Source organism: Eurytemora carolleeae, unplaced genomic scaffold, assembly GCF_000591075.1.
Source record: "Eurytemora carolleeae unplaced genomic scaffold, Eaff_2.0 scaffold1202, whole genome shotgun sequence".
In the NCBI taxonomy this organism is placed as follows: Eukaryota; Metazoa; Arthropoda; class Copepoda; order Calanoida; family Temoridae; genus Eurytemora; species Eurytemora carolleeae.
Genome location: NW_019397090.1, coordinates 3703 through 29553, shown reverse-complemented (window position 1 = coordinate 29553; position 25851 = coordinate 3703). Strand labels below are relative to the sequence as shown.

The 25851-nt window shown below is 36.0% G+C and overlaps 1 protein-coding gene and 1 long non-coding RNA gene across 2 annotated transcripts; one reads left to right on the top strand and one right to left on the bottom strand.

Annotated features, from left to right (window-relative positions):
• Positions 1-8254: 8254 nt before the first annotated feature.
• LOC111711773 (uncharacterized) lies at positions 8255-13404 on the bottom strand. The gene is made up of 4 exons (XR_002767315.1): positions 12097-13404; positions 9990-10113; positions 9033-9181; positions 8255-8478 (listed from the first exon to the last, which is right to left on the bottom strand). It is a non-coding gene; the product is annotated as an uncharacterized LOC111711773 (long non-coding RNA).
• Positions 13405-22549: 9145 nt separating this feature from the next.
• Positions 22550-25053, top strand: LOC111711774 (uncharacterized). The gene is made up of 5 exons (XM_023486208.1): positions 22550-22849; positions 23053-23122; positions 23270-23412; positions 23521-24027; positions 24272-25053. The coding sequence occupies exons 2-5, from the start codon at positions 23078-23080 to the stop codon at positions 24351-24353; spliced, it is 777 nt and encodes a 258-aa protein (XP_023341976.1). The 5' UTR covers positions 22550-22849; positions 23053-23077; the 3' UTR covers positions 24354-25053.
• The last annotated feature ends 798 nt before the right edge of the window (positions 25054-25851 follow it).

Here is a 25851-nt window from a genome sequence, read left to right as displayed (position 1 = left end):
GAGAAAAGGTTCTCTGACTCACGTATTCTTTGCGTGCATCTTTTCTTCTAGCTGGTTCTAGAAGTTTTAGATGTTTCTACGATCTTTTACCCAGGGATCTCGATAATTGATGATGGGTATACAGGCTAGATAGTTCCCAGATTCAAGGCCAATTATATCTTTATCATCAATTATTAATCATACAGAGAAACATAGTTAGAATTAAAACTTGCAGTTTTACATATTCCCCTCTCTCCAAGAAAAGAAAGGATATCTTTCCGAGGGGGGGGGTTTGTGTAAGGATAATGGCTAAACAGATTGTATCTTTGAAGTGTTGAGGTGTAAATTGGCTGTATCTAGGGCATTATCTTCAAGCTATCTTGAAGTGTAATATAACATATTCGATTACAATATTTTATATTTGTGTTTTTGTAACTTTACAGGGTTAAATCTTTATTAACGAAAATTCATATTAATGTTTTTATATAAAAGTTTATCTATTTTGGATTTTAAATTTATTGAATTTCAGGTTTGAGTTGTGGATTTTGATTGTAAATTTATCCCTTTATAGTTCTCCAGCTATTTGGTTTTGCTCATATTTGAAAGTTTCGGGTTGTAACATGTGTTTCTGCTGCAGTTTAATATTAGCTTTCGTAAAATAAGTTTCTTGCATAACTTACAGTGGTAATGTTTTGTGTTCTCTTTTCAGATTTTTAATTATCACCATTTGGTTTTGGAATGGGACCCGTCCTTGTTCATCCAATATCAAACATTACTGAGGAGCTGTCTACTGTTCCTAATGTTGCATCTGAGGATAATTGGTTTCACACTTGGTTTCCTAATCCTTCAGTGTTAATTAGCTTGTGTTTGTTGTTCTTGAATCTTCTCTGCAACATAATTGGTACAGTTTTATTATTGTTAAGTTTTAAACCCTTATTATTTCTTTAACTTTGGGTGTTTATGTTAGGTCTATGTTTGTTAGTTCGGCGTGGAAATTCTGTTGCCCGTAGTGAGACTTCTTATTCTTGATTGTCTGGTGAACGGCGGCATAGGGTTACTGAGGTTCCTGTTGAGGCTGATGAAGAGACTCGAGTCTGGTATGCTAGAAATCCTCGGAGATGCGAGGACTGTTCCCCCTGCGCCAGAGGACACGGGTCGGAGGAAGTGAGGACTGGTATCCTAAATGAGAATGTGTTCGAAAATGTACCATTGGATATGTAGACAGGTTGGGTTAGAACTGGAGGGGTAACCAGAAACAGGAATCATGGTGATAGGCATTAAGTTAGTAATGAGAGAACATGGGACATGAGCTGGAGAGAGGTTTTAACAGGGAGAAATATGGGAGAATAAAACGAAGTATAATAGACAGAAAGATAGATATAGGTATGGGAAAATATATACTTATAGTTAATAATATATAAATGACATTGTGTATTAAGATAAATATTGGTCTGGAAAAAAAATTATTTGCATAAGCGTGAAAAAAGGGAAAGTATTGTATACGTAAAAGTAAGAGTGAAACTAACATAGGGGGGGGGGAGGAGACACAGAGTTCAAGTTCAAGGTTAAGTGAGCGGTCTGTGCGTCACAGAGGGGGGGGTTTTAGAGAGGTGGGGAAGTATAGGGACAGGGTAGGGGGGGGTTTGTTTAAGTACATGAAAATGAAAAGCGTGAAAGTACAGACCATGAATTAAAGATCAATAAACAATTTGGTTGGTATCATGAGTGAAAGTACAAATGTTTATAAAACGGACAACGAATGGAAGAGAAACAGTAAAGGAAGACAATGATGGAAAGATGAAGTTAGAAGAGCGGAAAAGGAAAAGGAACTGCAGGGTCCAAAACAGGTTTTCGGAAGTGAGGTTGTTAGAAATTATTGGCACGAAAACTGTTTGGCAAAAACAGGTTGGAGATAGCAAGTTGCAGTAAGTTTAAGTCATTCACACATGAGAAGTGGGGCCCGACAGACAGTTAAACATTCACGGATGGCGTGTGGAATTAATCTTATATTTTTTTTGATATAAAACTGTGAGAACAATTAATAAATAATATAAAAACGGAAAATTATAATAACAGGGAATGAGTGAAACGGCGTTAACCATGTTATTTTGGGAAACAAATTTGAAATTGAATTGAAAGTATAAATTTGATGGAATTTTAATTGGTAGAATAATTAAAACATAATTTAATTGAAAGTTGTAATTTGCTGTAATTAATAGTAATATTTGTAAGAGCGTTATGTGATTTTATTTTCATTTAGTTTTATATAAAATCCTAAAATGCGAAGTTTTTCAGAAGGAAAGAGACTGTAAACATGAGAGGAGGGGTTATTAACCTAACTGCTTTGAACGCTGTATCCAGCGCTGTGAGCAGGAGCGCAGAGCAGGCCGTTATGAAGGTATGCGACAGCGTGGGGGAGGCAGTGACAGAGACCGTGAACCATCTGTTGGCCCAGGAGCAGGAGGGTTCGTCTAGCATAATGTCAAACCGGATTTTAACATCCGTGACCAGGTAATTAACGATATGAATGAAGTATTTCCATGATTGATGATATGCTAAGATGGTTGATGGATTAAAAACATTTGTTGACAAATGATGGGTTTAGGTCCATTAAAGAGTGCCTGGCCAAGAGCACAGTGTCTGGTAGGGAAGTAGAAGGCAGGAGCGAAGTTAGTATCAAGAGTTGTATCGGGGAGGTAGTGTTGAGCGTCGGGATTACACCGCTGATCGCCGGAGTTATATATCGATTGATGGTGTTAATATGGAGGTAGTTTAGTGGTGACGGGTTCTGTTATGATGTTGGTGATGGGTCCCTTTATATTATGTTGGTGATGGGACATTTAATAGCATGTCAGTGATGGGTTTTTTCATATTATGTTGGTGATGGGCACTTTAAATCCTGTTGGTGATGGGTCCCTTTATAATTGTGAAAACAACGGTGACAGAATCTTCACGGATTGACATGTTTTATTGTTTTCTGTTTTGTTCAAGGAGGTTAGCTTCGGTACTAACTGATAGAATAGAAGATGAATATTAGGGAGCACTGTTATATATCCTTTCTATTGAACAGAAAACATGTTAAGGCGATCTCAGAGACCGGTAGGGAAGTGGGCTGGAGTTGAGGGCGAGGGAGAGAAGCCAGAGGTCAGCCAGCCAACAGTTCGCACGGTGCCTGAACACAGGTGGAATAAGAGATATTTATAAATTTATAAACCGCAACTGGTAGAATAAGCTGAAAGGAAGTTAAAGGGAAAGGTTGAATCCATATGAGTTTTGTTAATTAGTAATTACAACATTTTGTAGTATTTGGTAAAATGTTTAACTTTTGTTGTTGGAAGAGGCAATAATTTTATGAATGTTTATTATTTAGATATGAACCTGTAATTCCTCGCCAGGTCGCGGAGAGGGGGGTTCAAACCGAAGGGACAAAACAGGACATGGATAAGGTAAGAGAGTATAGATATTAAGTAATGTGTGAGATCAAAAAGTTGGGTTTGGTATCCTGAAAGTGCACGGGAAAAGGGAAGTTTTAAGAAGGTTTGAACAATTGCAAGTTTTATGTAAGACGAATTATACGGTTGAAAGGAATTTTACCTTGAGTATTGTTTAGGCTTCTGCCGAGTTACTATGGTACCGTAATAGATCACAGAGGAGAGAGGAAGACCAGAGGTCAATGGGGGACAGGCAGAGCCAACAGACGGAGGTGTATACCGAAGAGGACAGGTGGGTTAAGTTTATAGTGGGGGGGGGGGGGTTTTTGGAAATATAATATGTATGACGACAAAAAAAATTCCGCAAATCAATGCATAAAAGTAGTAGACAAATGTCAGAAACAAAAGACGGACATGGGAATAAATAAAAATGGAGATAGGTTAGGTTATAGAGAAGGAAGGAGACAGGGCTTTATCAATATAAGATTGGTAACATTAGGAAGGTATCCGAGAAAGGAAGAGGAAAGGAAGGGAAAAACAGCAGTTATTTTTTGTTTTTATTGAAAAGTTCATTAGAAGAGGAAAGGAAGTATAATATATAATCTTTTAGGAATGTTCGAGACAGGACAGTCGAGGACGTACAGAGGTCGGAATCCGAGGATGTCCAGGGATATTTAAATACTTTGTGTAAGGAGAGCCGGGAAAGGGAGAGATCTGAGGAATTTATCGGCGTACAGGAGAGAAGAATTCTTGACGTATTGCAATTGAAGGAGGAGAACAGCCAGACAGATGTTAAAACTACATCAAAAATTGAGGACGCAATCCCGGAAGAGCAAAGGGTGGAGAGATCCGGTCACATAATTGCGGAGCCGGACAGAATGACGGAGTTCCCTAGGGTCGGAGAAACCGCTGAGAGCCACGTCGGACAAGCCGGCAACATTGACAATGTCGGAGAAATCCAGATTGTGGCGGTGAAGGAGGCTGATACTGCGGATCAGTTCAGGTATTTATGTGTAAAGTAATTTGGTATTGAAAATAAAGGAGAAGTACAAATAAACAAAAGTTGAGCGATTAAATTCATGTTTTTAAATTAATGGCAGGAAGGAGTTTAGAAATTCATGAATAACAGATTTCAAACACAAATGATGTATGACAGAAAAAAAAAACATGATTAAAGTTCTCTAGCCAAATACATAGTCTATTGAAGGTGTAAGGAAAGAAAATAATTAAAATTGACTATGTTTGTTAACGTAATGTATTTTTAATTGCAGTACTCCGAACGGTGGTGAAAGTGGAAGATCATACAAAAGGAGGACGGAAGTGGAAAGGCTGGGAGAGGTGGACGAAAGTAAACTTGGCACTCGTCAGGGGTCATTACGGCAAAAGAAATAAATAGTCAGAACCGGAAGATAAACAAGTAACGGTCATCAATCAAAGTTTATAATCAACTTTACAGTAATGGCCTGGTTTACTTTATATATATCCGGGAAACATTCATATCTCAATTTTTGTTTAGAAGAGGAAGAAACTTTGTGTTTTTGTCCTGATATTTTGATATCTTTTTATGAGATTTATAAGAATGGAAAAGAAACAAAAAATGTAAATTGTCTGTTATGTCAGATTTGTCCGTGAAGAACTGATTATCTTTTAATTTTTTTTTTGTGTTATTGTCAAGTTACATAACATCTCATGGAAGAATTTATTTTTTTGAGAGATTTGTTTATGTTCCCATATGCTTAGTCAAAAAGAATTATAGTTTGTTAAAATAAAAGTTTTTCTGAATAAACGAAAGGAAAAAACAATTTATTCTTGTTTAACTAGTTTTAAATAGTAAGAAAAAGCAGTAGAAATAAATTTGTAATTCAGTTGATTTAATTAAATATTCTGAGAAAATGCGAAGAAAATAGGAATGAAAAGCAAATTTATGATATAAGTTTATGTTTGATTCGTGGAAATCAAGAGAGAGTGGACAATGTTTGGTGAATAATTTACTTAAAAGTGGGAAAAAATGAAACGGAAAGGCGGATAAGGGAAAGAAAGTATAATAGTGAGAAGTAGAAAGAGGACAGGTAGAGAAATGGATAATGTAGGAGAAAGGAAGACGACAAAAAGGATAGTACAAACATCCGAAAGAATGACGAACAGGAGGAGGGAAGAAGAACGCAGGAAATAGAAGTAGAAAGAAAAACAAAAGGATAAAAAGGGATTATGTAAAAATTATTATAAAAATAGAAAAAAAAGAGAAAAGATAGAAAAGGTTGAAAAAGTAAAATTGGAGAATATGTTAGAGAGGCGAAATGCAATTATAGAAAGGGAAAGGAAGTGGATCATCATATTTTGGTACGATAAGAAAGGAAAACATGACGAAGGTAGGGACAGGAACAAGTTTAACAGAAGAGTAGAAAAGAAGAAAATGAAAACAAGGTAAGGGGAAAAGGCAAAACGTAAGTAGGGGGAAGGAGAAAGGAAATGGAAAGATTGGGGACAAGCACATTACGTAATTGTTAGTAGAGGGAAACATATCCAGGAAAGGAAAGGGAGATGGAGAAAGGAAGAAAAGAGAAAAAAAGGAATAGCAGGTCTTAAGAGAATATATGTTTATATGAGTTCAAAAGGAACAAAGGGAAAAAGGCAAAAGAGGGGGTATAGGAAGGGAATGAGAAAGGAATAATGAAGGGAAGGATATGGAAGGGAGACTATGGTGGGCAAAGAAGAGAAAAAGAATGACAAAAGTGAAAGGGTAAATGATTCTGAAGGAAATTATATACGGAGAGTGGTATATACCTCGTAAAAGGTAGGAAAGGATGGTATCGGAGAAAGCAGACAAGAAAGAAAGAAAGAAAGGACAAAACTCTAGAAGCCGGAATTCAGGAGAAAAAGTAGAAAGAGAAGATAGTGGAAAAAGGAAAGGAAAGTTTGATGTGGGAGAAAACTAGGAAAGTGAAAATTAGAAAATCTTTATTTTGTTTAGAGAAGGAATAGGATAAACAAAAGGAAGAAGGTAAAGAAAGGAAGAAAATTAAAGGAAAGGAACATGTAGGGGGGGGGGGCAACATGAAAGGAAAGGGTAAAATGTTAATAAGAAAGGAATAGATCAATAGCACAGAAAGAAAAATCAGGTGAAGCAAATCTTTATGGTATAGGGCTAAATTAGAAAAGAAAGAAATATGTAATCAGAAGAAAATCGTTTGAAAGCAAGAACGTAAGAAAGGGGAGGGTACAAAATCAACAGGAAGGGAATGAAGCGGGAATTATACAGAAATAATATATATTGAATGAACCGGTAGAATCAGCTATCCAGGCGATGGTGGAGTAGACCCAGTTTATCTTGCAGTATTAAACATTAAATTCACGATGGAAATTTAAAATTCAGTATTATAATTGAGTGTTGGAAAAAAAAATTATTTGTAAGAAAATGATCAATAAATACTAGAAAATCGACGTAAAAGGAATAAAAATGGAGAGTATGCAAGTTTAAGAAAATTTTAAAAATTCAACTGCAATTTTTAATTTAATTGGGTAAGTTGTTTTGCAGAATCTTTTTACGTTGTTTACTTATACTGTGATGATGATCTGGACGGACTATTGACAGACAAGTAATTAGGAAAGTTGGTGCAGTATTTATTTTAAACAGAATTACATACAAATTTATCATTAGAAATAGGGAAAAATATTTAAAGAAAGTGAAAGAATACAACGATATAATGTAAACGGTGGAGACATAATGAAACGGTGGGGACATAATGTTCAAAATAAATTTATCTGGGGAGTAATTTATTTGGGGAGTAAACAAAAATCCCATATTTTTGAAACATTTCAGTGGACGAGTTGCAGTGAATCGATCAAACTTAAAATAATATGTGCAATACAGATATACATATTGAAATAAACAAATTTTAAAATACAGATTACAATTGTTTATTTTTGTCGCTAGAACGAGAATGGATTTGTCATCTGGGTTCAATAAGCCGACATTAGTTTTAAATAATTTTCATGTTTAAGTCGAACCCATTGATGACAGTCATATTCACGGACATGAAAGAGAGTCATGTCAAGACGTGGGTTTATGTAATAGTCATGATATTGACAAATAGCAGTGTAATTATCTAAAAACAAAGGAACTTCAGGACATTGGGCCCTGGGAATATAAACAACTTTTTCCAAAAATGTTTGCAATAAATCATGAACTGGTATATTTCTTGACAATTTTGCAAAAAAAAATTTTTGCTGGTTTAGTACGTTCCAGGTATTTTAAATAAAAGTAAAATAAGAGACTATTAGAAAAATATTTTTCAGTTTCATAAAAAGCTGGGCGGACAAAATAATAATCACTCGTATGTTTTACATAAAAATTAAATATATACAGAGCATGCATATCGGGTTGAGCATGTTTATCAGTATATTCATAATTATTGTGTCGTTCGCAACATAAAAAGTCAATTAAAATTGCATTTTTGAGATGTATCGGCGCACTTAACAATTTAATCAAATTTAAAGTTGACAAGTTTAAGGTCTTAGCCCATTTAAACAAATTTTTGTGGATTATTATTTGTGCCCACGATGTTAACGGCAACAATTTGCATTGATTTTGACACAAACGGAAGGTGTTTATACAAGTTAAATCAAAAATAGATTTATACACAAAATTCTCTTTAGTAAAATTTGCCCTTTGGAAATGAAGATCGACACCTTTAATGACTTTCATATTTACACAAATTGAAAAAAAACGTTACTGAGTATATACTGATCAGAAAAATTTTAAAATATGGTTTTATGTCGTTTCGCCTAATATTTAAAGTTTAAAATGGCGAAAAAAAATTAATCAGTATAAGCTGTAATTTGAGTAAATATTTGTCAATTGTTTTTACTGGAAATATTTTTACGTGTAGCCTTTAATTATAAAGATCAAGATTAAGGACTGATAGCAAACGAATAATGAAATATAATAATACAAATGAAAGTTATAGGCGAAAGTGTAAAAGCATGCAAAAGAAAGTTGTTTTATAAAATGTAAGGGATTTCTGGCGCCAGCATTCAAAGATATGTAGGTGACAGGTGCTCTGCAGAACTGAAAAAAAGAATCAGAATAAAATTATAATTAATTACATTTAGGATGTCCTTTAATAATGTTTAAATCATGTATCATATTTCTTATTATAGCGGTATAGCCGTAAGACAGGGAAATATCTGTTTGGAAAATATTTATGTTCGATTATGAGGAAAAAAAAACTGGTTTAGACAGAAAAATTAAGAGTATATGCACTATAAATGTGGAACCGCGCAAATAAGAAAAATGAAAAGAAGCTTAAACATATGCCGTTACGTACGGCGGGAAGCGGCAATACGAAAAACTACATTTGGACGGGGATGACCCGCAGCAGTGCGGACAGGGTTAAATTTCGTAAAAATAGCCAGTATAAGGAATAGAATGGAAACAATCGAAGACGCCACTCCCCAAGTAATTTTTTCAGCTAATGAAGGGGTATAGAAAGGGGGAGGGGGTGTAAGAAGATCCAAAAGCGTTTTTGATTCTTGCGCATTTAAATAGAAAGCAGTAAACTTTGAACCATCAGCGAGCGTGGGTTGAAAAGTATATTCACGATTATGAGATGTTAATTTTACCTGGGAGGCACTTTGTATGAGAGCAGGACCTTTAGTTGACCGTGGTATGGGCGGAGAGGGTAGTTCTTGTGGCAGAGGTGACAGTAGGTCTATTTGATATGAGTTTGGGACAAATATTCCGTCTCTGGTCAAGACAGGTGTTTCTGTACCTTTAATAAAATTACACATTAATTTGGCGTCTGTAAATTTCTTTTCTTGCAATGCAGACAAGCAAGAGTCATTTATTTGACGTTCAGGGCATAACGTATGTGGAGGGGAACATGGGAAAAAAACCAAGGAATCGTCGGGCGTTTTATAGGCGGGGAAGGGAGTGTTTGAAATATTTAGAAAGTAACCGAAAAATTGGGTAGGACGGAGGGGTATATATTTACGTGTTTTAAGGATTTGAGTAACCAAAACAGAAATTTGAGGCCCTTTTGAAGAAGCCTGAAATGAAAGAATTTGATAACTATTTTGAATAGAAGGAGAAAGACATGTAGAAAGGGGGAGTAAAGAGAGAACATATGGAGGTAAAACATGAGATTGTAATTGTAAATAAAATTCTTGTTCCAAGTCAAATATATTAGAGAGGCTGATAAAATATTGCCATAATGGCATGACGGTACCAAGTAATGTTTGAGCAGGTTGTGTAGATAGGTCAGTAAGTTGACCTGCCTGTACTACAGTAGGCGACAAGGAAGCTATAATTTTTGATAAGGCCCCTAGAATAGGAATATAGGAGGGATCCAGGTATACTATATCCAAGAAACATGAAGAAGCCCATGGGCTAGATTTTCCGTTGAAAAAAGAAGATCTAGTCTTTAGTTGAGTTAACAAATGTTTATAAGAACTTTTTAAAGAGGTTAATAATATTTTTAACTCCGAATTCATATTATCCATTGAGTAAGAAAAAAATATTTTCATGGTATCATTTAACAAAGCTATGTCGGACAAGACTGGAAGGTTTACAAAATTTACTGTTAAACATGCTGTGGAGAGGTCTGTAGGAAGTTGAATCGGAGTATCCTCAAAAACAAAGTTTAAAGTTTGGGTGCTGAGCGGGATGGTGAAGGTGAGAAGGAGTGCTGGGACCAGAAACATCCTAGAATAAAATGTATATTTGTAAGCGAGTATTTAATCGTTATATGGAAGCAAGATAGACAACAATTTAATGAATAGAGGTTAAATAGAGCATTAGCTATAACTGGCAACTCGTAGTTGAATAGAAAGATAGTTTAGCAAGGATAAGAAAATTTATGCAGAGGTATGAAAAAAAGTAAGGATATAAAGTGTATAATTAAGTAAATTATGAGCAGATAGAAAATATTGGGAGTTTAAGATGGCAGACACTACCTAATTACATTAAAGGTTTGTTTTTATGTAGAAGGTATTAAACTGTGTCGTCACTAATTTGAACATGTTCTGGAAGTCTTGAAGCATTTGTTCAGAATATTCAGTGGTAGGGTAGCACGACTCCAGGAAGGCAGGTGTATTCACAATTGGGATGTTATATATGGTAGCAACACAATAGGCAAAACAGTTTATTTTAATCAGGAGTTCTAGATTATCGGCAATGCTCAACTGTGGCAATTTAAAGGGTGCCTGATTAAGTATAATCAGACACCCTTTTGCCGGAGAATTTGGCAGAAGAGTTTTTAGGACATTCAGAATACAAACGAAATAGCTTATAATTAACTCTTGTAAATTTGTTTTTATTGCAAGGGGGAGTATTTGCGGTGGTCGAGTGTAGAGAAAGCCTACGACGTCCATTTCAATCAGAACAGGTTTGTCCCCTTTGAGCTCAGGAAGAATGCGGGCTAGATGGATAGTGAAGGAGTTATGCTGTAGAACCGAATAGGGTTGAAAAAATGTTGTTGAGATATACCCCAAGAAAGACTGGGGTTCTGGAGCTGTGGATAGGTATGTGGTCGGAGCGTACATTGTTCGCAGCGTACTGAGGTTCAGAATCTTGAAATCTGATGAAAGGTTCGACCCACACCAGCGCAATAAATGTGAACCTATTAAAATCATTTGGTACGATCCGTTCAGTAATTGTTGTATTGTAGACGTATCAGGAAGAGGCAGGGGCGCACGGGCAGGTTGTGGATACAATGGGTAAACGCTGTTGTGAGGAAAAATCATTTGAAAAGTTTTATACAAGGTATGGTTGTCGGACATATCGTTGAGAAGAACCTGCAGGAGATGTTGTTTGTATCTATTGAGAAGGTTATGGTGTTGCAGAAATGAGGCGCCCTGTTCATATATATGCACCAAGACAGTGAGGGCAGACGCTTCTGTAGAGGAAATTCGCGCTAGAAAGTGTGGACCCAAATTTTTCGGAAAACTTGTGAACTGGGAACATGCGGATCAAACACCACATTTATTATTTAATTGAAGAATTCTGGCATATTGGTCTGTATTCAAAATTTGTGGCAGGAGTTCTGCAAATGTTATAAACTTTACCGCCGGAATCGAATGTGAACCTCAGAGTAATGTATGTAGATCTTCACTAAAAGATTCCAGGATGTTGTTGAGCGGAATCGTTGTATGTTGAACTGGATCAAGAATATGATGAATAAGGTCAAGGACAGGTAGGTGAAGAGAACAGAAGACACACGGCAGAATAGGATGAACGACAGAGACATGAGATAACAGAGTCGTTGATTCTATAAATGCACAGCATATGGGGCAATAAATTTTTGTTGGTGATTTGTGAGTAAACAGTTCATGGAGTAGTAGTGATATAAGAGACGGGAACAACCTCACACACGGTAGACACGCGAATATATTTTCAGAGAAGTTGGCTACAAGGGAATCTAGGGAAGCCATGGGGTGTAAAGATTTTGCATGACTACAAAAATACAGAGTGGGAGGAGTCGGCGTGTTGACTAGGAATGTTTCAAAATTACAGATTTTACACACCAGTTGTTTGTTCGAATTAAATATTGCCCAGTATGCCGTAAGGGTTATTGATGCTTCAGCGCTAGGTAAATTAGCCAACGAATGATGAGAAGCGAAGGGGCCACACTCAGTATGCTGTTCTAATGTCACCTAAAAGAAATCAATCAATTATTAAAAGGTATACCTGATGAAAAACAGAAAACAAAAACAAAATTCAGCCATTGTTAGAATCGGAAAATGAATAGGTATTGTTTACAGTTGTGTCTATAGTGTACACTTAAAGAAAGCTGGAGAAAGGCTCGACAAAAAATCGCGCAACCTCTTTCGGTTAAAGTATTTTGAGCGTAGGTATAGAATATGAATAATTAAAGAAAGAAACAACCTGAGGAATTGTAGAACAGATTTCACAATGTCGAACTTCAGGAAAGGGAAGTAGAGAGGGTTCGAAAGGTTCTGGAACCAAAGGGATAGAACCCAATAAAATAGTGAGATTTAAAGAACTCACAGTGACAGAAGGCGGAGTAGATTGAGGGGGATTTGGTAGATGAAGAGTAGGAGGGGATGATAGGGGGGATCTGGAACAGGCTCTTAGGGAATAATTTGGAGCAGGAGGCGGAGAAGGAGGAGGAGAATGATTGGACAAGTTTAATGGGATAGCCGGGGAAGGAGGACGATAAGGGGGCAGGGGGTTTGGAGAAATAGGGCTATAGGGTGGTTGAGGGGGGGATAATGGACGAGGATCAAGGGGCGACGGAAGACGATCCCAAGGTTCGTCAGGGGTTGATAACGAGAAATTATTACGGTCCAAATTATTTAAAGGAGGCATATTGAATTAGAGGAGAAAATTATTCAAAGGAGATGAATAAAAAATTAGTTTTGTATAATTTGAAAGGAAGAAAAAAATGAAAAGAGGGAAAAAACGGAATATGACGAAGGTAAAAACAGGAAATTGAAACACTTGGAGGGGAAAGAAAAGAAAAATAATTTGAAGTGATGCGCAAGGAAGAATATAATATCTGAAATTAAAGCTATAGGTTAAAAAAAAATGGTTTAAAGAAAAGAAGAGTGGAAATTGAGAAAGGGGAATGGGTACAAGATAGGAGAAAAGTGCAAGAAGGGTAGGAAAGGGCAATAATATAGGAGAAAGAAGTAGAGAAGAAGGAAATAAAAAATTTGAAAAGGAAGAAAAGTTCAAGTCGGGATATTAAGAACGCGAATATTTACACGAAAAGAGAGATGGAGAACAAGATAAACCCAAGAAACTATAAGAAAAATAAAAAAAACAGATAAGGGGAGCGGTATAGATAAAAAGAAGAAAGAAACAGAAAAGAAGCAGGAGAACAAGAAAAAACAAAAGGGGTAGAGGGAAAACAGTTTGTTGAGCACTGGTGGGTATAAATGAAAGGAAACGTGGAGAGGAAACAGATCTTATAGGAGAGGAGAATTTTGATGGAGCAGGAACCATGTTGCATTGAGAGAAAGAAACAAAATGAATTAGAGTACAAGTTGAGGTGTAAACCTAAGGAAGGTAAAAGGTAAACTAAAAGTTTGAAGAACAAAGAGCAAAAAAAATTAGAACCAGCAGATCATGTACTCGCGGGCTATATGAAAAATTGTAAGCAATTGCAAAAAAAATTAATGTAATAAGATTAATGAGTTATATTATGTAATTAAGAAGTATCTTTAATTAGTTACGAAGTAGAGAGGAGATGTCTAAGATCAGGAGTAGGAAAAAGGCGATGGGGGGGAAACAACTATCTGAGGGATGGTGTGAGAAAAACAAACATAATTTAAGATATGTGGGAAAGTAAGAGTAATATGTTATCAAGAGAGGGGCGCAGCAATGAAAAGTTAAGGAAGAATGAATTTGGATGGTGTAAAATGAAAAAGTAAGTTTTCTTATGATTGTAATGTTTTTTGTATTGGTCTTTAATATTGAATGAAAGGAACGAAGGAGTGAATAGCATAAAATCTAATAAAACCAAGAAGAAAAGTTAAAGAAAAATGTTGAATAGGAAACTAAGAAGAAAATAAAAAAAAACATATTAACAATGAAAAGTCAAATATATGGAAAGTGTTTAAATATACCAGAAATGTTTAAAATGAGAAAAAGTATTCTTGTTAAATTTTAAAAGAAACCTGTTTTTTGGGTGAGAAGTCTTCATTGTCTGAACTATCAGAACTATCAGAGGTAAGTTTCAATTTAGTTTGCTCTGGTGTTATATTGATGAGTAGGAGGTATTTTATGATCAAGTTGTGGAGTAGGTAACTTGGGAATTTCAGAAGTGAGAGAAGTAGGTTTAAAGGGCGAAGAGGTGAGATCCTTTTTATTCGGAGATGAAACTTGTGATGATTGATCCTTAGGTGAAATGTTGGTATTGTCCATAAGGGTGGCATCAGGGAGATTAGTTGGGTTTACAACAAAACTGTTTGGATTGGGAAGATTTTCCGGTTTTGTATTAAAAGTGGTGGCATTGGTGGGAGTAGCAGTGTTATTATCAGAAGTGATGGTAGCGGATTGATTGGGCAGGTTCTTGTGTTGAGAATTAAAAGGATCATGAGGAGGTAACTGAAATAAATCCGGTTGTAGGTCAAGCCCTTGTGGAATTGGGATTTCCGCATGTTTTTGGATGGTAGTAAAATCTAACTTATCCAGGTCAGCAAATTTATTTATTAGAACATTACGGACCTCAGAGGGAAGATGAGAAAAACTAGCATCTAGACGGTTGTATTTTTTGACATCATCCTTTGCATAGACACTTTTAAAAGTGTCACATAAACGTTGAGTGACTAAAGTAGTGGGACGATCATTGATGACGATGTGGGGGTCATCACTATAGGTAGGTCTTATCGAAGGATTAACACCGGGAGTAATGGATCGATCTTTCACAAATATATAATCTCCAACATTGTAGGGTGTAGAGCTACGGGTTTTGTTAATTTTTTGTTGCAGTTCAGCTTTTCGGAGTTGAATTTCTTTTCTAATAAAAGATGTGATTTGGTCTGTTTCTATCATTTTATCATTGATTTGTGTTTTAAAATTTTGTAATAATGGGTAAACCTTTGATGAGGTTGGTTCCTGAAACGGAGAATCTGCAGATTCCCCATTTGACCATGTAACAAGGATAATGGGGAGAAACCGGTAGAAGGGTATGGAGTACAGTTTAACTGTTTAACCAAAATGGGCAATAGATTGGTCCACGGGGCGTCAGGAAAGTGAGAAAGTGACTTTTTCAACAGATATTTTAAAGTCTTTACGGAACTTTCAGCCTTTCCATTGGCTTGAGGATGAAGGGAACTGATTTGTACACGTTGAACTCTTAGCGTATGAAGTAGGGCCAGAAAATTTTTCTCTATGAAGCAAGGACCATTATCTGCTAGAAAATATTTCACTCTATGATTTTGAAAGATTCCGTATTGGAAATGAAAGGCAACCGTAGTGGCTGTTTTATTCTTAAGCGGAAAACAGGTGATGAAGTTAGTAAGTGGGCATGCCATTATGAGGATATGTGCATAACCATTTGACGGTGGTAAGGATTCGGCCAGATCAGCTACAACAGTTTCATACATATAAGATGGTAATGGGAAGCTACCCATAAGGTGTTTCCTGGTTTGAGGGTTGGTTAATGCACATGGAAAGCATCTGGAACAGAGGTGTTTGATTTTATGTAATTTTCTGGGAAAGTAGAAGGGTGCAAGGAGACTCGACATTTTAACAACTCCTGCATGTGCATGTGCAAGGTGATGGTACGCTAAAAAGACTCCTTCCAGAGAAGGAGGTATTAATATTTTAAAAACCTCTTTATCCTTTATATGAATCAATCCATTTGATAGTAGATATTCAAATTCACCTTTGGTAGATAGAAAGTTTGGTGCTAGCAAACAGGCTTGATAAACATCAGGAAACGCTAATTTTTGTTTGGCAGCAATGTTGTGATGAGTCATGTGTTCTTGGAGTGCGTTGGTTGGTGATAAGAAAGTTTGCATGTCCTTAACCGTCTTTGACATAGAAGCGATAGATACTTGTTTTGATGTAGTAGACGAAGGGTCCAGGTAGCGTAGGAGATGCTCATGTTCTCGTACAAAAGTTTGCCATTCAGGTATAGTGAACTCCCGGAGAGGGTCAATATGAGGGGATAGGTCTGATAAGTGGAAGTTATGTAAGGCTAGACGTTTTAGGTCATGTTTAGTTGCACAGTAATCTCTGGTCAAATAGTCTGCGATATTGTCATGCGTGGATATAAACCTGAATTTTAAATTTGGGTATGTCAAATGTAGTTTCATGCCCCAGCGAGCTAGTTTGGATACTGATTTTGAGACTGGATTAGAGAACAGGAGAAAAAGGGCTTTAGAGTCCGTTAGACAGAGAGTGTCCGAATTTCCAATTAGTTTGGTGAAGGTGTCCATAGCATCTAAGATGGCGTAAAGTTCTTTTTCTGCAATGTGTTTGCGTGCATCATTAGGAGAAATAGCTCTAGAATGAAAAGATACAATTTGAAACTTATGGGCGACCTCTTTTAGATTGAAAGAAGAATTGCGGTTGATATAGTAGGGGCGAAATATATATAAATTTTGTCGGCGATAGAGACCTAAAATAAAAGGCGGTTTATTAGAATGATGTACATATTTTAAGATTTCTTTACCTTTATGACAGGGTAAGGTGGATATAATGGTAATAGGTCGATTAAGAATATTCGCCAAGATGTCGATCATAAAGAAGGAGTCATCTATTTGACCATCATGATGCAGGATGTCATCCAGAAACTTGTTGAAGGCTGTACGATCATTCTGGAACTGGGAATCCAGAATACGGTGATATGTTAAGCTGGTTTTAAGTTTTGATACAATTTCTTTTCGAAGTTGAAGTGGGTCAGATAATTGACAACCATACGCATATTGAATGGAGCGAATAGAAATAAAGAGTGAATTTTTGACATCGGTTTCTGCATATCCGAGGTGATTGTGTTGGAGAAATGATATGTCCTTGATAGGTGTTAGATGAAATGATGTTGGAAGTTCAGAGCGTGGGACGTGTTTTTGGAAAGGATATATGGGTACAGGTTCAAAACATAGTCTAGCATCAAAAATGATTTAATCAACCAGGTCAGACAAAGATAAAGAATCAGGAATGTGTGTGTCTTTAGGGTTCATCTCCTCTAGTTGACACAGGACAGCAGAGTAACACCCAGTTTCACTTGCATCCACAAATAATAATTTGCGGGCAGAAGGAGACACAATACGACTGAAGATGGGAGTATCGGTCAATAATTTTTTGACATTTTCAAATGCAAGTTTATGAGCTTGTTGTGGTTGATATGGTTTTGTTGAACTACACAAAGGTTGGAGAAGGGTTAATTCTTTCATGAATGTGCAAGGGAGAGTGGTCCTAATGGTTTGAAGCAATCCCAGAAAAGCTCTCATTCCTTGTAAGGTGGATGGAAAGGGGCTATCTAATAGTTTAGAAACTCTTTTTTTATCGGGAATAAGAGTATTATGAGCCACATACCAACCTAAAAATTTCACATGAGTTTGACCGAAAAGTGATTTGTTTAGAGATAGTTTAGCTTTGTGAAAGGTCAGACGTTCAATCACTCTTTTGATGAGTGCGTAATGAGTTTTTACAGTTTCAGCATACGTAGGACAAAGCTCAGTAGCGAAGATAAGATCATCATAAAAGATTTCACAACCGTGGATGTGGTCATGTTCAAGATCAACCACGTTTTTCTCCAAAAAGATTGGATTACCTTGATCATCTAAACGAGGTCGCATATGTACCATCCTATGGGTCAGTTCAGAATAGCAACTGGGTGAGGTCGATAACCCCATAGGAGTTATTAACATGTGAAAGGAACCATGATCAGTAACAAAGCGGGTAAGAGCCCGAGATGAAGGGTCTAGAGATATTGAAAAATAAGCTTGTCTAAAGTCCGATACTGAAAACATATATTTATTACGAAGAGCTTGTAACGTGTTCGTTAGATTAGGTATTACAGCAGGTGCAGTTAAAATTGCTTCATTAAGCATGCGAAAGTCTATAATCATGCGAGCTGCTGATTGTGAGTCCGGTTTCGGTACTAAATAGGCTGCTGATGCGAAGAGATTGACTACATCAGAATTTTGACTCGCGCGTTCTATAATCTTGTATTTAAGAAGAAAATCGAGGATATCTCTCATTTGTTGTTTTTGACTTGGTGCTAAATAATACATTCGTTTAAAAGGTGGAAGAGGTGTATTGTCCTTAAGTTGTATTTTGTAGTAGCCTAAGGTATCACTGAGCGAACCCACATCATAATTATGTTGGGAAACCACTGTTGGAAATGTATCAACAAATATGTCTTTAATATATTTTTGGTGTAGTTCATCATATTTATCTAATTGTAACATGTCTTCCACTGTTTGTGGGAGGTGGCAGGGTATTTCGTAACCCTGAGGAAGAGTAAGAGAAACAGGTATATCTTGGACCTGTTAAGGTTTATCTGGTGTAAGCGTCCCGAAAGGGATAGATTGGAGCTCATTAATTAATTTTTGGTTATTTGAAGTTTTATAGCATGCAGAAGCGGAGTTAGTTTTAGTTTCATCATTGAAGGGATGTAAAGATCCTGACGGGGATGAGGAATAAGGATGAGTAATATTTGTACTTTCATAAGGCGTTCTAATGAGAAAAGAACTTAACGGAGTAACTTGTTTATTCGCTATAGGCAAAGGTTCAATTATATTCAGCGTCTTCATTGGAGCAGGCAAATTTTGGTAAGGCAGTGCTTCTTGAATTATGGGCAAGGATGGCGGCAAAAGTTTTATATTATCTATTCCAACAATGTTACAATTTTTTATGGATTCGGTTTGGGCGTGTACTTTGCCCGTATAAACCTTATCGCTGAGATTTGTAACAAAAGCAGCTAGTGGAGTAGTCGACAGGGAGAACGCTTTAAATCTTGAGGGTATGACATGAATGAGTGGATCTTTAGATTCTGATATCAGCACATGATCTCCTTTTTGTATATTTGACAAAGGATGAGGCGTGAATGGGACTATTCTAGTTTCATGTGGATCCAAGGTTATGGTAGTAGAACAGGTCTCAATGTTTTCAGGGAATTCATAACGAGTTTCTATGTCAGCTTTAATTGGGCAAGTAATTTTGACAAAAGGTGTTTGACCAGTATAACCCATTATCATACCCATAGTTTCCATAGAATCTTGTCCGAAAACGAAACCATGAACCTTTTCTTGTCTATATACACTAAATGTAAGGTCAATGGTAGGTCCATATTTACTATGACTCCAAGGCAGAGTAATGTCATATAATATATTGATTTGTTCATCATTAAAAGTGACCACAGTGTGTGTTGAGGCAAATTTATATTTAGTAATCTCTTGAGGCGTTTTAGGTACGAGCCCTTGATTTCTAAGAGCATGAAAGAAGCCGCCTGTCAGACAGATTTATTTCCAGAGCTGCAGGTAAAGTTATATGTATAAACTTTTACATTGCTGTTGGCATTAAGCTAATTCTAAATTTAATACAATATCAGATTGGAATTCGAAAGAAAAACTTAAAGAATAATATAGTCCAGTTTTTGCCTAAAATTTAATTAAATTTCTTGATAGTTTTGAAAAAAAAACTTGTGCTGTTTTAGTACGTTCCAGATATTTTAAATAAAAGTAAAATAAGAGACTTTTTGAAAAATATCTTTCCGTTTCGTAAAAGGCTGGGCGGATAAAATAATAATCACTGGTATGTTTTACATAAAAATTAAATATGTATAGGGCATGCATATCGGGCTGAGCATGTTTATCAGTATATTCATAATCATTGTGACGTTCACAACATAAAAAATCAATTAAAATTGTATTTTTGAGATGTATTGGTGCAATTAATAATTTAATAAAATTTAAAACCGACAAGTTTAAGGTCTTGGCCCATTTAAACAAATTTTTGTGTATTATTATTTGCGCCCACGATGTTAACGGTAACAATTTGCGTTGATTTTGACACAATCGGAAGGTGTTTATACAAGTTAAATCAAAAATAGATTTATCTAGAAAATCCTCTTTAGTAATATTTGCCCTAGGGAAATGTAGATCGACACCTTTAATGACTTTCATATTAAAAAAAATGTTACTGAGTATATATCGAACAGAAGAATTTTAAAATATGGTTTTATGACGTTTTGCCTAATATGGAAAGTTTAAAATGGCGAAAAAAAAATTAATCCTTACAAGCTGTAATTTGAGTAAATATTTGCCAATTTTTCTTTTGAAATATTTTTACGTGTAGTTTTTAATTATAAATATCAAGATTTAGGACTGATAGCAAACGAATAATGAAATATAAGAATACAAATGAAAGTTATAGGCGAAAGTGCAAAAGCATGCAAACGAAAAGTTTGTTATAAAATGTAAGGGATTTCTGGCTCCAGCATTCAAAGATATATAGGTGACAGGGTGCTCCGCAGAACTGAAAATAAAAATAATTAGCTAAAAATTTAATAATAATTATATTTAGTATTTTATGTTTAAATAATGTACCAATCATGCATATATTTCTTATTATAGCGGTATATACGTACGATAGGGAAATATCTGTTTTAAAATATTAACACCGACCAGGAGTAAAACTGGTCCGGATAGAAAAAGGAAAAGTATATTCACTGTGAATATGGAACCGCGCAAATAAGAAAATGAGATAAACTTAAAAATATGAAGTTACGTGCGGCGGGAAGCGGCAATACGGAAAACTACATTTGGACGGGGATGACCCGCAGCAGTTCGAATAGGGTTAAATTTCGTAAAAATAGCTAATATAAGGAACAAAATAGAAACAATCGAAGATGCCACTCCCCAAGTAATTTTTTCAGCTAAGGAAGGCGTATAAAAAGGGGGAGGTGGTGTAAGAAGATCCAAAAGCGTTTTTGATTCTTGTGCATTTAAATAGAAAGCAGTAAACTTTGAACCATCAGCAAGTGTGGGTTGAAAAGTATATTCACGATTTTGAGATGTTAATTTTACCTGGGAGGCACTTTGTATGAGAGCAGGACCTTTAGTTGACCGTGGTATGGGCGGAGAGGGTAGTTCTTGGGGAAGAGGTGACAGTAGGTCTATTTGATATGAGTTTGGGACAAGTATTCCGTCACTGGTCAGGACCGGTGTTTCTGTACCTTTAATAAAATTACACATTACTTTGGCGACTGTAAATTTTTTTTCTTGCAATGCAGATAAGCAAGAGTCATTTATTTGACGTTCAGAGCACAACGTATGTGGAGGAGAACATGGGAAATAAACCAAGGAGTTGTCAAGCGTTTTATAGGCGGGGAAGGGAGTGTTTGAAATATTTAGAAAGTAACCGAAAAATGGAGTAGAATGGAGGGGTATATATTTACGCGTTTTTAGAATTTGAGTAACTAATATAGAAATTTGAGGCCCTTTTGAAGAAGATTGAAATGAAAGAAGTTGATAATTATTCTGAATAGAAGGAGAAAGACAAGTAGAAAGGGGGAGCAAAGAGAGAACATAAGGGGGTAAAATATTAGATTGTAATTGTAAATAAAACTCCTGTTCCAAGTCAAATATATTAGATAGGCTGAGAAAATATTGCCATAACGGCGTTATGGTACCAAGTAACGTTTGAGTAGCTTGTGTAGACAAGTCATTAAGTTGACCTGCCTGAACCACAGTTGGGATTTTCTTTTAATTATGCATTACAGAACTAAAATGTTGAAGATTAAGAATGATGAATTTGTAGGCTTGAGAGAACAAAACCCGAGATGTAGAGCGAAGTGTAGAACTTTGGCGGGAAACTATGTAGGCAGGAAAAACAACACCAGAGACGTAGAGTGAAGCCGAGAAAATTTGGCGGGAAACTTTTTATGAAGTGAAATTTGGCGGGAACCGAAACAGCTATGCCGGAAAGCAGGAACCGGTTATGGAAAAGTTACTTTTCGGACAAAAGAGTCCTTTCATTCATTTTCATTGAAAACATTACGGTCGTTTAAACATTTAATTAATTATTAATTTTAATCAGCATACGGTGCAGTTGTTGTATGTAATATGTAAAATTTAGGAATATTATTGTTTAGAATAAGTTTTAAAATATTTAGGATTAAAAGTTAATAGAATGCCGTATGATATTTTATCATTTGGAATTAAAGTATAAATTTCGTTTTGAGCAGCCAAATTAAGTTTTACTTTTGTGTGTAATTAGAGATATTAAGAATGAAAGGAATCGTCCTTAATCAGACTCGGGAGCTGATGGCAAGTACCGTAGAGGCTACTGTTGAGGCTGTCAAGGAGGCCGGGAAAGGGATTGCTGGAGCTGCTTCTGGGGCTATTATGGAGGCATTCAAGGAGACTCTGACGGAGGGAGGAGAGAACAGCATGACCAGGTATTGTGTAAAATAAGTTTCATATGCGACAATGATTTTAATTATTTTTGGGTTCAGGATGATAATGGAGTGTATCACAGACCGCCAGACAGATGAAACCAGGGAAAGGGGATATGGTTCCAATGATATAATATCTTTGGAATGTAAATTGGATTGTCGGGGACAGATTATCATATCCGTGGGAGTAGGTGTGCTTGCTGGTGCTTTAATCTTAGCTGTAGGAAGATGGGGTTTAAGGTATATGGTGGTGGATAATTCATATATGAAAAACCGATTTTATTGTTTGTTTGGTTCGGTTGAAAAATTTGCATCATATTAGAAGGATATGCAAAGTGTATCTGTATAGACGCCTTTGTATAAAATGTATTTTAGGTTATGTGGGAGGACGACATTTGAAGTGTATGTAGGAGATTCAAGTATTATATCACGGAAATCAATAATACTGTGAATATTTAGGAAGCTGAGTGCACCTGTCGGACGCCATTTTAGCCAAGAAGTGTCTCCAGTGGTTCAGAACGTTTACGCTGACTGTGTGGTTGGTGATGGTATTGTTCAACCTAGGTAAAGAACATAGACATATTAAGATAGGACCAATTATCATAGACTGGAAGAGAATTATCGAAACAAATGCATTAAGAGAAAATGTCATTTTCGTTACTTTAAAAAGATAACGGTTAAATAATAAGTTAGAACCTAGGAAAACTGGAACGAATTGTATTTTATAGGAAAAAAAAATTATTTTATTTTTACTGTGTATATTTTAGGTACGAGCCCTTGATTTCTAAGAGCATGAAAGAAGCCGCCTGTCAGACAGATTTATTTCCAGAGCTGCAGGTAAAGTTATATGTATAAACTTTTACATTGCCGTTGGCATTAAGATAATTCTAAATTTAATACAATATCAGATTGGAATTCGAAAGAAAAACTTAAAGAATAATATAGTCCAGTTTTTGCCTAAAATTTAATTAAATTTCTTGATAGGAGGGAAACATCGAGAAGTTGGATATCAAGGACGACCGGCTGATTGAGCGCATTTCTCGGATGGCTCTCGAAGTGGGGCCCTTGTATGCCAGCAGACAATTTGAGAAGTTGATGAAAGAGATGGTCCGTAGGGAAGTGAACAGGTGAATAATCCGCTTTCGTTTTTATAAACAAAGGATAGTAGTAGTTATCAAGAGAAATATTAGTAAGCTTTTGAAAAATGAATAAAAATTGGATTTATGTCTTTGTAGGATCCAAACCGAGTACAGGATTGGGAACGAGGACAAAGAGGAGATTAGCCAGCAGTACATGGCAATGGCATCTCAGCGGACCAAGAACGTGTTCAATGTTCCACCATATGAGGATCTTGAAACCCTGGCGGATACTCTGCTCGAACAGGAGAAAGAACGTTTGAGGTCAATGGAGAGGAGCTTTGTTGATGGAAGTGCGAACAGTTTGGATAGTCTGGATAGTTTGAAAAGGATTGATAATATGGGAGACCAGGTTATGGAATTGGGCAACGTCGAGATGAAACATCCTTTTCAGGAGCTGGTTGTTGGCGACAATACATTTAAGGGAGACGAGGCTAAGGAACCGGGCAACGACGAGAACAATTATATGGAAGACGGGGAAGATGATGAACATTTTGGTGAACACGGTGAAGGTGGACAGGACGACCCGCAAGAATTCCCTGACGACGGAGACGCAAATCAGTGTAAGCAATATCAGCAAGAGACGGACCTGGAGGGTAAGAAAAGGTGAGCAAAACAAATAATATTCTAATGTAAAGGAAAATATTGGTATAGAAATATTTGTAAAAGAAATGCTTAAATTTAAGTCATCTGTTTATATTCAAGTTATCGTTGTTGGGAGTAAATTGTAAACGTTAATGACCTTAGCGAGCTCGATTTTTAACAATTTGAAAATCTTAAACTTAATTGAACGTGGGCGAGAATGTAGTACATACTCCTTTACAAAACAATTATACAGATGTTTTTGTAGAAAGCGCAAGACTGAGGTTGAGCTGTTGAACGAGATCGATCCTACCAAGCTGGGTACCCGTAGTGGATCTTTCAGAAAATAAGTACAGTCCAGACATTGTTATGACGTTAACGACTACGAACCCAGTAATCACATTGATTTACATTCAAAAATCTTCTTGCTTATTGTGAATATTCCGTTTCTTTTTATTTTGCAAAAACACTTTTGTTTTCTTATACTGATTTGTATTACCTTGATTTATAGCAAAAATTTTCTTGCTTTTTGTGAATATTTCGTGTCTTTTTATTTGGCAAAAAAAAACGTTTGTTTATTGATATTGACTTGTTTTCCACCGGGTGTTTATTTTATTTCCTGGGAATAAGAAAAAGCGTCGCGCTTATTTGAAAATGAGAGCTGTCAAATACTTAATTTTGAAGTGCAAAGAAATGTATTGTACTTAGTCGAAATAAATGTAAATTAGAAATGAAAAGAAAATTTATGATAGTAATTATGTTTGAATTGTGGAAAGTAAGAGATAGTGGACAAATATTGGGAAAAGATAATTAAAGAACGGGAGTAAAGGAAACGGAAAGGTGGATCATGGAAAGAAAGGGAGTTTAGTTCGAAAGAGAAAGATGAAAGGTAAAGAAACGGATAAATTAGGATAAGGAAAGACAACAGAAATGATAATACAAACCGAAGAACAAATGACACACAGGAGGAGGAAAGGTTAGGTATGGGAAGACGAAAGGAAGACAGAAAAGGTGAAGAACATAAGACAGAAAAGGAGAAAAACAACAAAAGGATAAGAAAGGGTTGGGTAATGGGAAGGAGAGAGGCAATGGAAAGGGCCGGTAACAGGTATGCAACGTAATAGTGAGGAAACAGGAAAGGAAACTTAGATCAAGAAAGGGAGAAAAAAGAGGAAAAAAATGGCATAACAGGAATTAAGAGAGTATATATTTAAAGTAGGAAAGGAAAAAGGAAGAAAGGGAAACAGAAAAAGAGTGGGGATAGAAAGGAAATGAGTTCGTAAAAATGAACAGAAGGGTATGGCATGAAGAATAGGATGGGCAGAGAAAGACAAAATGAAAAATGAAACTGAAGGAAAGTATATATGGAAAGTGGTATATGTTTTTAAAAGGTAGGAAAGGACGGTAACGGAGAAAGCAGACAAGAAAGAAAGAAAGAAAGGACAACATTTTAGAATAAAGCTAGAATTCAGGAGAAAAAGTAGAAAGAGAATATAGTGGAAAAAGGAAAGGAAAGTTCGGAGTGGGATAAAACTAGGAAAGTGAAACTTAGAAAATCTTTATTTTGTTTAGAGAAGGAATAGGATGAACCAAAGGAAGAAGGTAAAGAAAGGAAGAAAAGTGAAGGACAGTAATACGTAGGGGGGGGGAGCAACACGAAATGAAAAGGTAAAACGTTAATTAGAAAGGAATATATTAATAGCAAAGAAAGAAAACTTAGGTTAAGTAAATCTTCAGGGTATAGGGCTAAATTAGAAAAGAAACATGTAATCAGAATAAAAGTGATAAAAAATAAAACAGTTTGAAACCAAGAAGGAAGAAAGGGGAGGGTGCAAAATCAACAGGAAT